This window comes from Anopheles bellator, chromosome 2 (genome assembly GCF_943735745.2).
Source record: "Anopheles bellator chromosome 2, idAnoBellAS_SP24_06.2, whole genome shotgun sequence".
In the NCBI taxonomy this organism is placed as follows: domain Eukaryota; kingdom Metazoa; phylum Arthropoda; class Insecta; order Diptera; family Culicidae; genus Anopheles; species Anopheles bellator.
In genome coordinates, this window is record NC_071286.1 from 8,379,529 (window position 1) to 8,394,862 (window position 15,334).

The 15,334-nt window shown below is 48.7% G+C and overlaps 1 protein-coding gene across 1 annotated transcript; it reads right to left on the bottom strand.

Annotated features, from left to right (window-relative positions):
• Positions 1-8,609: 8,609 nt before the first annotated feature.
• LOC131209732 (antigen 5 like allergen Cul n 1-like) lies at positions 8,610-10,794 on the bottom strand. The gene is made up of 3 exons (XM_058202861.1): positions 10,443-10,794; positions 9,547-9,791; positions 8,610-9,460 (listed from the first exon to the last, which is right to left on the bottom strand). The coding sequence occupies exons 1-3, from the start codon at positions 10,779-10,781 to the stop codon at positions 9,190-9,192; spliced, it is 855 nt and encodes a 284-aa protein (XP_058058844.1). The 5' UTR covers positions 10,782-10,794; the 3' UTR covers positions 8,610-9,189.
• Between the last annotated feature and the right edge of the window lie 4,540 nt (positions 10,795-15,334).

Genomic DNA, 15,334 nt, shown 5'->3' on the forward strand with positions numbered 1-15,334 from the left:
GAATGTCTCAAACAGGACGTTTTGGTCGTAAAAATGCTGCAGCGGGATTATTAAGGTAGTATAAAATTGAAAATTTTGTTTATTTGACAAAAAGGGTGCCTTGTGTTGACGATTGAGCAGTTGTTTGGAATGAACAGCTAAACAATTTCATCGCGTTCTGTTGGTCTGTATTGTTCCATGGCTTGTACTGAAACGATGCTTCCAACGCGGTATGGCTCTGAAGTAGTTGATCTGAAAACTAATATTAACGATATTTGCTGGATGTTTCCGATGGCCATGAATCCGACAACATGGATATCATTTGCAAATCACTGCTGCCCTACAACAGAAGGATCGGAGAAGATCACTAATCACGGTGGAACTTTCTTTTTTTTCTCCTACAGGGAGGCCCAGTCAGGATTCTTTTTTTCTTTTGGTTATAAAATAAAAACGGCTGAATATTTTTCAATGCTTGAACTTTTATTGGAATGTTTGATTCTTAATTTTTTTAATGCAAAACAATTTTGGTCCAACGTTCACCACACTTGGCTTGGCAGTAGCTCATTCGGTCGACTTTTTTTTGAGAACATTTTCGATTGCATCTGGTCCTATTTCGTCAATAGCACCTTGAATTTGGGTCTTAAGGTTGGCAATAGCTGCTGGTATGTTCCCATAACATAGACATTGATAGTAGCTGTCACTGTATGGCACATAGCGCCGTCCTGTTGAAACCAAATGCCGTCCAAGTTCTCAGCTTCAATTTCGCCGAAAAATCAATCAGCCAAAATCCGCACCAAAAAGTCACTCGTTGTGAGCGCCAAATGGGCCACCCTGTATTACAGAACCTTTGTGCTTTAGAAGCCATACATTCGCCCCTTAATCACTACGGATCGAGAAAGATAAAAGGTGTCGAGCACACGTGCAGCCGTAATCGGGTCTGATCTGCGGCCTACGATGTTAAGGTGTTATACGGTCTACTACCTCTGACATGACACGAACCCCTTTGAGAATAGTTGACGAAGAATCTTTCACTTCGGAACGGTTTCACCGAAAATGGCCGTGATCTGTCACTGGGCACGAATATTTTCTATTGTTTAGGAAATAGTAGAAATTTGGCACTAGGTAACAAAATAAGGGGTTTTCTGGTAAAAATCAAACAAAAATAAGTCTCTTCGAGGTATCTTTAGAATTTATTACAAGTATTGCAGAAAAATACATGAATTTTAATATTTCTGTTGGTGGTATCGATTGCTGGCTGGCTGGCTAATTGTTAGTTTAACGGGTTCAACGTTAACGACTCGACGGAGATGAGTTTTTAAAGTATATTTTAACAACCGGTACCCTTTTAAATTAATGGTGCTACAGTGCAATAAAACCATTATTAGTGTGTCAGCGTGACTGTAAAGAACCAACACCCACCACACAGCTCTCTAAGCACAATCGGCAGCCGGCGAAAGTGGCAAAATCATCCACCAAAGGGCAAAAACTATAATCCCATTCATTGCACTCTTTAAACGGTGAAAGCGCATCGTGAAGTGCAAATAGTTAAACATCAATGAGCGAGAACGGGGCACGAAGAGCGAATGAAAATTTAAACGCAGCCGAGGGAAACATTAAACGCCATGCCATGGCTTCGGCCCCGTGGAGTTGGCGCAACTTGTTTCGCGCACTCGACACGCATCCAACCGATACCGTAAAGCAGTGCCCGGTTGGGAACATTAAAGTTGGCCCACCCGAGAAGTGGCACGTTTCGCTCATTAAAGTCCGTGGCCCGCCCCGGCTCCGGAAGTGACCCGACCCGACCCCACCACCACCGCAGGGGCGGATGTTTATGATATTTGCCATTACATTCCAACCGTTCCGGGTGACCGGGGTCGGCCATGGTGACGGTGCAGCGCGTGAGAAAGTAAAACTGTTGCCACATTTTTCGCTGCGCCGCCAACAACAATAACGGGAAGCAGCGCGTATAATTGCATTAGCTTCCGCTCCTTCCGCTTCCGAGGTACTGTGGCTCCTAGTGTTTTTTTATTTGCAGTTCCGCTTCCTGGGCGCTGGCCAGGACGATTGGCAACCACGACGATAAGTAAGCTGATTGGCGTTTTCCTGCCACGTGACACCGGCACGATGATTAAATCTGACAGTGGCGCGGACTAGCGACAACCGGAAGTGCCTTTTAACGCGTGCCGTGAAGTGGCGAAAAGGGTGATAAATATTATTATTTTTTAAGCTGCTACCACTTGCTGGGCTTTTGTATTCGACATTACAGCCCGAGAGGGACAAAAGTAATTATCGCTCCAATGTACGATTTAATGCGCCCGAACTAAGGGTCCTAAATTAATGTTGTGCAAGAGTTGTACATTAGCGCATCGTGGGCGACACTTGGCCGAGGCACGCGAAGTGTCCTCGGCCTCGGCCGGCTTCGGCTTAATTTGGTGATTATCTCACTAATGGTTTGATTTCACCCATTACGCTCATCACCGTCGTCCGTTCGCCTGAATTTAATCGTTTCCGGCGGTCCCCGGCCGGCAGAGAAAGGAGAGAAAACATCCTCGAGTCGCGTCGCGCTTTCCATTCTTCCGGTGAAGGTACGGGCGCCGGTGAAGGAAAAGCCAGAATACAGGACCCCCGGTGTCGGTTGGCTGGCACCTCGCTCACCGGCGCCCTAAGCCCTCTGCCAAGCGCGGATGATATTTATCGAGGATTCATCCCGCTCGGCTCGGGCCGGTCCGTGTCCGGGGTCCCCACCGTGTACGTAATGTCTTAATCGTGTCCTTACGAATTAACACAGCTGTTAAGTGGGCACCGCTAGTGCGGGCTCCCGAAACCGGAGGCAACCGGTGTCCGGGAACATAATTGAGTGCATAAAAAATGGCCTCGCAAATAAGCGGCTCCGGGAAGTCCTTCAGAGCCCCCTTTCAGCACGCCACCGATGTTGACTTTTCTTTCGGGTGTCATGTAGCTGATTTTCAAATTATAGTACGATACTGTATGTCGCCGGAGACCGGCCCGAGAAGTTGTTTGCCTCGGCGAGGAGGAGCGCTCTGCTGGGTGAGGTTTTCCAATTTTCGCCCGCCCATTGAACTGTGTTGTGTGTTTAGCCGTGGCGCAAGTGTCGGTGGAAATTGGGAAAAAGCGGGAAAATTTGTCGGAAGCGAAGCACAATATCCGCGTCATGTCAGAGCCAAGGTTCTCCTTTCGCACACACGCAAAAGGCTTAACGCGAGAGCGGGGCTTTGAAAATATGTTTTTCTTTTGCGCTTTACTCCGTTCGGAAGGATCTTGAACGGTGCCCCTTGGAGGGAAGCCCGGAAGACACGGTCGACGATAAACGAAGATAACTTTCAATTAAACTATTACGATTATGGCATCGTTCTACGACCCTCGGGATCGGCATCGATCCCGAGTCGGGGCGGGGGCCCCATCCGAATGGCGGCTAATTTTCAGTGAAATTCACGGCAACTGATTTTCCGATGGGAAATTTCCGATCAAGAATTCAGCCCAGGATAAGGATCGCTAAGGGTCAATTTTTCGGCCATTTTCCCCTTCGATAGTTCGACTTTAATGTCGAGCCTTTCCAAAGCTGACCCCGGCGTAGTTCACACGCGGAGCAAATTTGATCCTATCGGTTTGCCCGAACAGGGTTCACGGTGCACTCGTCTTATCGTCCCGACGGCCGAACTTCTGTGTTAGGAGCCGGAGCCGGAAGTGCACGGCTCTCGGTGAACGGTGAGATAAGCTTAAGTACACGTGAACTCTCTCCCAGGAAGTGTGTGGTGACCACGGTTCGGAACACGTGTTCCGGGACGCAACCAGCACGTGGTACTTACGGTGAACGGAACGCCCATCGTCACCGTTCGTTTCGGTCCGGACGAGGGCCATCGTAACTACGGATATTACATCGCTTCGCCGGAGGGCGTTGTGGGCACCTCCGGTGGGCAGGATGTTGCTCGGAAGCAGCATTAATTGGGTGGCGACCGGGCGAATCTTTGAGTAGACTTAATTGAGGCAAACTCTCGAAGAGCAAAGGTTGTGGTATTTGAAGGCCGAGCTCCCGAGTTATGAGACTCACAGAGGGGGCCACAGGGGACCGTCGTGGAAGTTTCGTGTCTAAAACTATGCTCAGATGGCCCAGATGGCCCCGGACTAATTGCGTGTGCCCTTGCGTATCGGACCCTGTGTTTCCCCGAGAGTGCTGGAACTTTGTCGGAATCGTCGATTAAAATGTATTAAATAATAAAGCAGAAATGTCATCTTCTTCCGGTCTGCGGCGCAATTCGTGCCCGGGCCGGCACGGAAAATCGATTAAATTGTGGCCACAGGTCGTTCGGACCGAGCCGTAAGAAATGCAGCCATCGGCAGCTTAGTCGCTCCGGATCGGAGGTCGGGCTAACAAGGGCCGGACAGGCGTCGGCCGGCCGACCGACCGTACGCGGTTCATCGCATATTGATGCCATGAATCACCGGAATGTCACCACATTCATTCTCTTTCACCGGCACCGGCTCATGTCGGATCATGTCGGAGGGGGGTCAAATGTCAAATTGAAACCAGACGTTACAAAAAGAAAAACGGGTTGACACGAGCACAATGTAGCGGGCTTTCCTGACCGGGGCCGGGGGCGGCCAAACGAAAACTAATCAATGTCTGAAAAATCAGCACCGATGCCAACAAGTTGACGGCCGGTGCAAGACCAGCAAGGCGACACAAAAAAAGGACCACCGTTTTCGGTGTGACCGTGTCTGCAGCTGTCAGCGGGAATCAAATATCCTTTCGATGGGATTATTTTTCATGCGACAATGGCCCGAGCTGTCATCGTATGTTTTAATAATCCACCCCAGAGCGGGCCAAAAGGGGTCGGCCGGTCCCGGGAAGCCTCCAATTTATGACGCCACCGTGTGTCATCCGTCTCGCTCGAAGGTTCGGAGGTTTCGGGGGGGCCGAAACGAATGTTGACAGGTTTTTCTTGTCGAACTAATTCGCTGGCGGTGGTGGCGGCAGGTATCGTGTTACTAAATTAAACACGCTCACTAGTTTGCAGCCCCTCATTATTTATGGCTTCAATTAACAAACGGAACATCGGCGAAAAGCCCTCGGTCGGTCTGGAAGGGCTTGCCCCGGGGAAGGTATGTGGTGAGTGCATAATGAACTCATAAATCCACAACGCAACGTTTTTGGCAGAATTCTTCGGCGCTTCGGAGGCTTCATTTGCATGGAGCGTAAGTGCTGTGATAAATTTTGGACCACCCGCCACAGGTCGGTGAAAGGAAGCTGAGTCTTTCGAAAGATCGCAGCAATTATTTAGCCGAATTAAAGGGTTGCCATAAAATCGAGAAACCCCCCCGAAACTCCGGCCAAACCCACCAAACCCACGGCACTGGCACAGAGCCCGGCCGAGAGCGCGCTCGCTGATTGGCAATTTAATTCTGATGAAGGTTGCTGAACGGAAGATCCCACACATTTCATAATGTCATTTTGAAACGTTCCAGCGTGTGAACTTACACCGGAGCCCCCGGATTACACCTGGATTGCCCCGGTCTGTTCGATGGATTAGTTGTTCCGTTATTTCATCCATATCCACAGCAGACTGCTGCTTGGTCGGAAAGAAAATTGAAAATTTTTAATCTCCCAACGATCATCGTCTGGAACGTTCCGTTTGATGAACTGATTCCCGTTCGGTACCACTCTTGCTTCAATTTACCACCAGACGGACGGGCGGACCCGTGCAAGCTGATTGATCTGGGATTCTATTGATTGCATTCCACTGCAGGCGGAATGGTTCCAGGTTTGGATTCCGTCTGGAGTAGTTTACGAGCTCGTAAAGGAACATACGGCTGGACTGAAGGTGGTTGGTCTAATCACAGTCAAGGTTTCACGTAGCCATAACGAGATGCCTCTAATTTACTAAATACTAATTCTGGATTGTAAACTTGGAATGGATACTCCTACTAATCGGTGTGGCCAGCTGTTCAACCCGCGAAGATCCCACGATTTAACCGATTTTCTCGTAAAGGACCCCGGCCTTAAATTGAATTGGGCCAACAGTCGGGTCGATAGTGCGAAGAAGTAGTATCGATTGCCAACTTTTATCCTTTCGGTTCCGCCCATTCGCAAACTTTCGTCCCACTCAACGACCCCACCGAGCATCAAAGTTTTTCATATCTTGATTGATTTTTCCGGCCCTGTAAAGCGTCCGGGTAAATTCATGCAATATTCCATCGCCATTCCGAGGAAATGGATTGGCAAATCAACAATGCAATTTCCATTAGAAGCCCGTGTTCGCCGATGCCGGGGCCGGGGCACGGATCGGATCCGACCGGCGGACAATGTTGCAAAACGGTCCGACGAAGCAATAGTTACACTTTGCATTTTATTCCACAGTCGTCCGTTCGATTTGTTTTTTATTGCTTTTTTACCAGTCCGTTGAGCATGCCACCTTTACCGAACGTCGGGGTCGGTCGGGTGCATAAGTCGGAGACATAAAACCACTACTACTCGCCTGATTGATGGGCAATTAGGTGGAAAGCTGAGCGTGATCGGCGATTGCCACGGGCGTGGGGAGTTTGGAATGTGCGTTCCCCCCCTGGGGTCACCGAGAGGGACATCCGGGGAGGAAGCGAGCCATTGAATTTTATGATTCCACAAACATGCGAAGTTGAGTGTGCAGCGCGCTGCATCCCCGGCCGATGGTGACCCAATGATCCCGTGGCGTTCAATGGCGTTCCGTCGGAAGCCCGGAAGTCGCTTCAAATGTGTGCCAAACCCGGCCAAAGCGAACCGTTGAGCCAGCTCCTTGGCGATTCGAAGGCAATCGAAGAAAGTAAAAACGGAGGTCCACAGCGAAGCCAGTGGCACGGAGTGCTACTAGTTGCTGATTCGAGCCGGAAGCAGCGCATCGTCAAGAAGCTTACTGGCCCGGAAAACGTAAACCTCGGCCACGGACCAGATCTGCCCGGCGGAATCGATATGCGACACAAGTTTTCCTTTCGCTACCGCCTTCGAGCGCCGGGCGATTTGTTGTGATTTTTGGCCCTCGTTTGCGTCATGCATAAAATATCATTCAGAAAATGGTGCCCATAAATCGTGGATGTTTTCACGTATCGATTGTGTGGCAGCGGCACCGGAATGCGCCACTGTTGCACATTCTCTTGTAAGACTTTTATGGAGTTGGAGTTGCTCAACTGAACTCTGGTGCTCTAGCGAACGGTAATTGTGGCTCGTAGTAACGTCGTGCTGGCAAAAAAGGTGAGGTCGAAACCCGTCTATCGAAAGTCTCTATCGAAGCGTTTGCCTTTCGGGCCCTTTTGGCTCTTTGCAGTGCCCTTGCAGGTCGCTTTAGATAATAGTTTTTTTTTTCTGTGCACAGTGTGCCTGTTTTATTGGAACTCTTTGCGCTCTGCCACGACCCAATTTCGGGTCCCGCGAACTTGGGGAAAACTTTTCGCAGCATCATCATTGTGCCGAAGCTCCCGATGGCTGTAATTTATGTCGGTGGTTTTGGAGCGAGAAGCGAGTCTTTCAGCGGATTCGTGGAGAAGTAATTCAATAGCATGCCGCGTGAACGTGCCGTGGTTCACCGGCAACTTAGTGGATTACCGACGCCGTCGGTAACTGAACCGTATTTTGGGGCGAGCCATCGCCATTAAATGCACCAATTGCTGCACCGTTCAGCGATCGTTTCGGTGTTGAATAAAACCGAGGCATTCACTTTGAGTCAGTGAGCACTGAGCGTGTTCTGGCGGGCATTAGTAAGTAATTTCGATTCAACATAATTGCTACACTCTTTGGGTGAACAAACTATAGACTGTTTTTTTATGTCTAAGCACGGTTTTTGACAGATCACTACTTACTCTCCTTTTCGTTTAAAGTGTCAATTTCGACAGATTCTTCGACAGTAGACACTTTAACTTAAAAAGACGGTGTATCATACGCACAGGTTGCCTAAACTTCTGTGAAAATGCGAACCATTTCTCCAGAGGAGTCCAAACAGATTTTGCACAAATGATTCCCAACATTTCACTGAGTCAGTTTGTCAAAACAGGGAAAAAGAAGCATTGGAGCGGTTCAAAACCCAATAGGGAAATTCAAAGAAGAAAGCAGCATTCCGGGTAAAATGAAATCTTGGTGGAAAGCGGGTCCGGTGGATAAAATTTTGGACCAAAAAGTCATGCGTGTTTACGCCAGTAAGAAAATATCAACAGATCAACTGTGAGCAAAGTCCATCGTGCCGAAATAAGACTAGGTCTGAAGACATACAAGAAGCAGAAAAAACCGGAATGGAGTGCAAAAGAAGCTGCATCCGTTAGACTAAGAGCCCGTAAATTGTATGATCAACCATTGAAATATTCGCCAAAGATTGGAAGAAGTGCCTAAAATGATTGAAAATCAGTTTGTACAAAAGCTAACGCGTAGTGTTCGTTCAAAAATTTTATCAATGTCATACGGTTAACAGGAACGTAATTTTGTAAAGCAGTACTGTTAAGTAAGATAAAAACAAAAATAAAAATGGAGTTAACTGTTAATTTAAGTTTTTGGCGTTCATTTAAAATCGTGCTTAGACATAATGAAACAGTCTATAGAATGTGAAGCAAATATCTTAACAGTGAAGTGTTACGGGCTGGTTTAACTTCTTCATTCCATCGTTCAAAAAAGCGACTCCTAATCCCCCAATCTACCGAGAATGAACGTGACAGGCTTTCCCGGGTCCCAGCAGCAGTCAGATAAATGGCAAACAATCAGATCGATTAATAAGTGCTCAATCGCAAACCATTATACGCCTGTCAAAACAGCGCACGCATTTGTGGCATCCTTCAAGCGGCGCGTGTGGCGTGTCAAGATATCGACGGGATTCGACCGCAGCAAAGCGAACCGCAAGATTACGATTGCGTCCGTCGCCCATTTATCAGACGGCCCCAAACCAGAAACTATCTGTTGGTGGCAGAACCGAGAGCGGAAACTTTTGCACCGATACCCGATAAAGGACACGGCCCAGAAGAGTCCGCGGTGGCTGATTTTGACAGTTACCCAACGCCTTTCGGGGCGAGATTCGGACGGATGGAAGGGATGAACAGCGGGAAAAAAGCGAAACCACCCGTGACACGATACTCACAGGAGCGGTTATCAGGGGCTTGCCCTCCGGGTGCCCGAATAAATAGTGTCACTTTTTATTAAACTACTCCGCTCCGGCTTCGGCCTCGTCCGGCACGTCATGCGTGCTACAGCTGCTTATCGATCGCATCGCCGCTTCCCTCGCAGAGTCCGGCGTAGGTCGAGCTACAGTTCGATCCGTCCGTCGCACTGGGCCCACATCCGGCACACTGGGCCCCCTTCCGGTAGACCGGCTGGCCGTGGGCGGTGCTGTGGGAGTAGTTGCAAACGTAGTACACGTACGAGCGCTTGTTGGGCTCGTTGTAGTAGCGTGTCGCACCGCAGCCGACCTTCGTGACGCGGTCGTTGGCCATCAGCGCGAAATGCAGAACGTGCACCCTGCAGGGAAAGCGGAGCCGGAACAAAAATGGTCACACAAAAAGCACGCCGGATGCAATTTTGTGAGGTTAGGAAAGTTGACTTACCCTTCGCCGACCTGCCGGTAGTCATCCATAACGGTCTGATTGGTATCGACGTACTCCTGCCACCACTTGTTGGTCAGATCGGAAATGGCTCGTTCGAGATCGATGGTGCCGTTGCCGGGCCGCGACTTCCGGCCAATGTTCTGGCCCACGTTCCGGTAGCGCCCGGTGTTGCGACACTCGTCACGCGAGTACAGGCAGCTCCGGGCGTTATACTCGGCCAGCAGCGCCAGCTCATCGTCCCACTCCTGTAACCGAGGCAGACCGAGCGAGGGGTTCAGGCAGGGAAACAAAGCCGGACCGGAGTGTCCGGAAAAAAGCGTCCGAAAAAGGCATTCAGAAAAGAGATGTCTCCGAACCGGTCCGGTTAGTTAGTGCCGGGTCGGTCCAGGGCCCCAGGTTATCGCTCGAGTGCGCTTGACGTATCCTTCAGAAACCCTAGCCGCTGCGATGGCGATGGTGATCCAGGCCGGGTCAGGGTTAAGAGCGGTGACCCGCATTGGCTAAAACTAACAGTTGGTCCACCGGGGACATAATCGGACGTTGTGGCAAAAAGCACCGACCAACGGCCACCATTCGGGATGTTCAACTTGAAATTAGAATCTGCCGATAGCAATCAGCGCAAGGCGTGGGTTTCAAGTCCCCTTCGGTGGAGTTTGATTGGTCTAGTTTTGTTTGGCTTGCGATATGTAACACCGGGAGCATCGAGTACCCGGTGGTGCAAGTTCCAAAATGGTCCCAATTAACACATGAGCCACCCGGGCGATTTTCGGACCCGCTGGCATGAGAAAGTTTTCGGACCAAAACTATTCGGCTCACTCGGGTGTCATGGGAATTTAATTTGCGCTGGTCTAATCGTTTTCATCTACAAAATATTTCGCCACATTTAATTTACTTACCAAAACCGCCATTCGCTGCGCCGGAGCGAAACCTTCCATCTTTCCACTGGCCAGCTCGCTGCGGAGGCTGTTGTGTAGCTTCAGGATCAGCTCCTTGAGTGATGCGTCCATCGGCACCAGCTGGACCGTTTGCGATGGGCACAGCTCACCGAACGCGTCCTTCGATCGATTGCAACCGATGTGTGCGTGGTTCGAGCTGCACAGCGACGGGTCACAGTAGTCCCCGCTGCTGCCAACATCGGCCGCCTGAAGGCCGAAGGGCACCGACGACCAAATACCAACGGTCGCCACGAGCACGTAGCAGACGACACCGCTCCACTCTAAGCCGGCGAGATGCATTTCTGCCCCGATATCGACCGAACGACTGAACGAAGCCGGACGCCGGACGATGATATTTATAAGGCCACGGGCCCACCGGCTCCCGGGATTTTCTCACGCACAATTATTCAAACTATGCCCGCCTCAATGCCCAGCCCGCAGCCCGGGGCAAGCGATTGCGATCGCGGGGAAATAAAGTTATTTCAAATGATCATTATTCGCAAACCCCGTCCAAAAGGGTGCCGGAGATAAGAGATCGATTTTCCCACCACCGTACATTGTAAGGGAGGAGGCGAAAACGAAGGTGCACTTGCACTTTTCAGGCTCCGGCTCCAGCCTAATGTGCGCTAAATGGTTGCCAGGCAGCATTATCGTTGTTCGAATGGGCGCTGGGCACGTAAATCGGGTCTCGGCTTCCTGAAATGCGATACGGGACTCGCGGTATTGGGTTTACGATTTGCCAGGTTTATTGCAATAATGATCACAAATAACGTAGACGTGTCCCGAGTGTCCGATCAAGCGCGCAGCCGGACGCGTTTACCCGAAAAATAACCCAATTAACGGTGTTTAATCAATCACCGTTGATTAGGTTCATGTGAGGTGGTAATGTGATCTGAAGCGGATACCCGGTAGCCCGGCCCGGTGACTCGGTCATTGCCACACTTGTTCACACTTTCGCACACCGATCGACCGCACACACGCAAAGGTTATTAATGCAAATGCGGAGCTACTCGGGGCCACGTGACCCGAGCACCACGTGCCGATGCTGCGGTGGCATAAAGTGCGTGAATCAGTGAACAACGTGTTAAGCCGCTTCGGAAGCGGAGCGATTACGTCACGATCGATTTTCAATCGCCTGCACGGCAAGCAGAGATGTTCAATATCTTTGCGTTGCGTGCTTTCAGTTCAATCGGTGGTCGAGTAAAATGAATGGAGCTTTAAGCAACGAATCCATTTTGCTATCTGCCGGGGTCGTTTTTCTCCATTTGTACCGATTTATGCTTCGTGTCGAGTGTGCATTAATCATAAACGCATTACGAGCGCAAGCCGGCGTTTTGATTGCATTTCGCGTGCAGTATTCACAAACTCGCACACCGAAGCGCACGTGAGATAATATCGTTGGTGAACTGTTTCCGGAAAATCAACACAAACTGAGCTGGCAGATCCGAGGCCGAGCCGAGGAAAAGCAAATTAGCAAACATTCGCCCAACAAATAATTGGGCGTGAAGCGAGAAAATGCAAAGGAGGAATGCACCGGTCGGGCCGGGCCAGCAATAGGCTCTGGGCCGTGCCACAGCTCTAACGTGTCAGCTTCATGCCACGGAGGGCCAGCTGAATGGTGGATAAATTAAGCGCATCACGATTCGCTGACCCCGTTCCGCGGTTTCGACCCCGAACTGTGAACGTTGCAGTTGACAATTATTCAAATGAGGTTATGAAAATGTAAATACCGCCTCGAGTGGGGCGACGAGCTCGAGCGTGTGACAACGTATCTTCCGAGCACTCAGGAGAAGGTCACCGGCTGCGTAGGTCGGGCTACTTGAAAGAACCTTTTAATGTTTCCAAGACTGCTAACTCAATTCTTTCCTGTCACAGGGCCGCCGTCACGTCAGCGCACTGTGGGGCAAAAGAAAAACCTCTTTGATGGGTGCGCCTCCGGTGCCTGCCTTTGTTTGCTACCCACGTGACGCGTCGCAGGAGCCGGTGTCGTCAGGAGCCGGTCGGTAATTTCACGTGCACCGCGCGAGCTGGAATCCGCGTGGAACCGTCGTCGTTCGCCCTGTTAGCGAATGTTACACGGTGCACGCCGGCGACGGATGTCCTTCTAAGGTGTGTGCGGCACCGTGGCATCAAAAGAATAGTCTCGCGCGCGCGAAAAGCGGATGGTTGCGGGATTTTTGTTTCACTCTTACGCCACGGTGAGGAATGGTAAAGTTTGCTGTCAACAGAAAAGTCCTTTCGTAATGAATTAGAAATTACTTCAATTCGACGCTACGCGATCTGCCGGAAAGCTACCAAATGGAACGGTACGCTCGGAATACTAACACTCGGGACCGGGTTTTTGTGAAACAAATGAGAAAACTGCGTTTCGTTTTGTATTTGTGGCGTGAAACGCAGAAGCGAGAAGATTGTCTGGACTTAGTGCTGCCGCAATGGATGAATGTAATGCAAGCGATTCCGTTTGTGTAAGGCGATTAGTCTTTCATGGCTTTCGAGGTGTCTCATTCTCATATGGGTACTAATTTAAACATTATCTCATTCAAACTTACAATCCGTGGGGTCCGATTGTTGTACAATACTAGGGTGGGGAAAAAGAAATCTATTATTTTTCGGTCGAAGGCTGAAGGCTGGAAGGCTTTTCCATTCAGTAGTGACGTACAGAGTCTTAGCAACGGAAGTCAACAAAGAGAAAGTTCGTGAAATTCCACATTTTTTCTGTGATAAAAGGCTTCATTCAATTGCAGAAATAATTGAAGTTGCTCAGAAGCAGCTCAAGTGGTAGCCAAACCAGGACGGCCCAGGAAGGTTCTACTGTGTATATGGTGGGACGTGCAAAGAATTATTTATTATGAGTTGCTTTCGTATTAGCGATATACTTTCAAGCAAGCAATTAACCAGAAACGGCCAGCCAATTGGCCAATAGAAGAGGTGTTGCGTTCCATCAGGACAACCCAAGGCCACGTCTGTAGCACGGCAACACGTCTGTAGTGATTGGCCAGAAACGCCGGCAGCTTGGTTAGGAAGTTTTAATGCATCCACTATATAGCCCGAACCTAGCCCCCTTTTCTCGCATTGCAAAACAATCTGAGTCATAATAAATTGGGATCCAGAGAACATGATGTGAAAATCTATTACTAGGGTTTTTTTGTCAAGACTTCTATAAGAGAGGCATTATGAAGCTGGCTTTATAATGGAAACAAACAACAAAACAGGGCATCTGTGGCTCAGCATTTGATTCAAAGTTTTGAATTTCACGTAAAAAATAAAGCTCTAAAACTTTCCTCCCATCGCAATGCCAATGACACGTACTTACTTCGCGTGCTGCAAACGGCGTTTCGGATTGCTTCTGCAAACAGACAACACACGGCATGGCGCGGTTATTTTTATATAATTATTGTGTTTTTTTTCTCGCTTTCAAAAGTGCTCTATTTTATTTTGGAAATAGGTTTTCAGTTGATCGGTTTTTCTTGGTTGGTACTTACCATTTTAGTTTTGTTTTAGCTAACATTAACTTCAACTCCAGCGCCGGTTCCAATGCTCCTGATGTTTGGCCCTGTTGGCCACAGTAAAAGTTTGAACTTAGTTTTAAATCTTTCTCGAAACGCGAAACGCGAGAGCTTGGCAAGAGCTTGATGGTGATGGTCGGGGGGTCAACGGAGTGAATCGATTGCGAAAGGTTTGCTAAATTTATCTTTTCCAATTTCGGTTAAGTTCGCACTCCATTCTCGGGGCTCCCCACAGTCCGCCTTGCTGGCTTAGGTCCCCGGATTTCTTACTTTAGTCGTCCATGCTTCTCGTTCCTCGGCTTAAATGTCTTCAAAATTTCGCTCAACATCGGCGCAGTTTTAAAAGCATAACGCATTATTTTCGACTAACTTTTAATACTGTGGTATCATTTAATGCTTAGTGTGTTTAGCTGTTTGTCCAATTGAGATGCATTTACTAGTTACACAGTGTGTTGTTTGGTTTTGACTTTTAGTAATGGTTGTTATTAGTTGGGTAAGTTTTGCCATGATAATTACCAGCAGTACACATACACGTACACAAACACACATTGAGAAAACTTTTTAAGGTTCAGATTTTTTGTTTATCCTTACGTTATTAATGGCTATGAAATACCGGCTTCATCGGCCTTTCCATCTGGTCCGTCGCGTCGCGTTTTGCGGCAATCGAGGATTTGCGCGTCCAACACGTGCTGAACGACATCATACGATCATCGGCCACTGTTTATCGAGCTCAGGACCAGGCTTTCTTTTATGAGATTGGGGGCTCCCGTTTTGGCTTAAATATAATTGACATTTAAATTTAAATATTTATTCCGCTACTTTAACGATTGCAATCAGCATTGTTCTGGCGTCATGGCGTTTGCGTGGTTTTTGTAATCATTTCTGTTCAACTTTGTATGTGTTTCTTTCGCTTTCGCTTCATTTAGTCTGTCATTGGTTTTGTCTTATCATTATCGTCAAACAAGTTATTTGAACTTTGGAACTGGACTTCCGTTTTTGTGCGTGTATGTGCGTGTGCTTAGTTTAAAATACTTCGCCCGAATCCTGTCGTTTAAGTTTACATCGAAAATTATGGTTGTTATTAGTAGGTGTTGCTTTTGTGGAATTTCGTTTGTTAGTTTGCTTTGTGTTTAAATGTTTTCCCGTTTGCCGTTTTACCTTATTCTTTACTGTATAGCGCAGTTTGTTCTGATTCTTTATCTCTTTTTGCATATTTAGTCGCCCTAAGGTTTAATATTTTTGCAACCAGCCGACGTGCCGGCCGACGTCGTTTCAATGTTCCAATTAGTTCATTAGGTTCGTATGCTGGAAGCTACTGCTGGGAAGTAGAGTGGCATTTACGAGGTT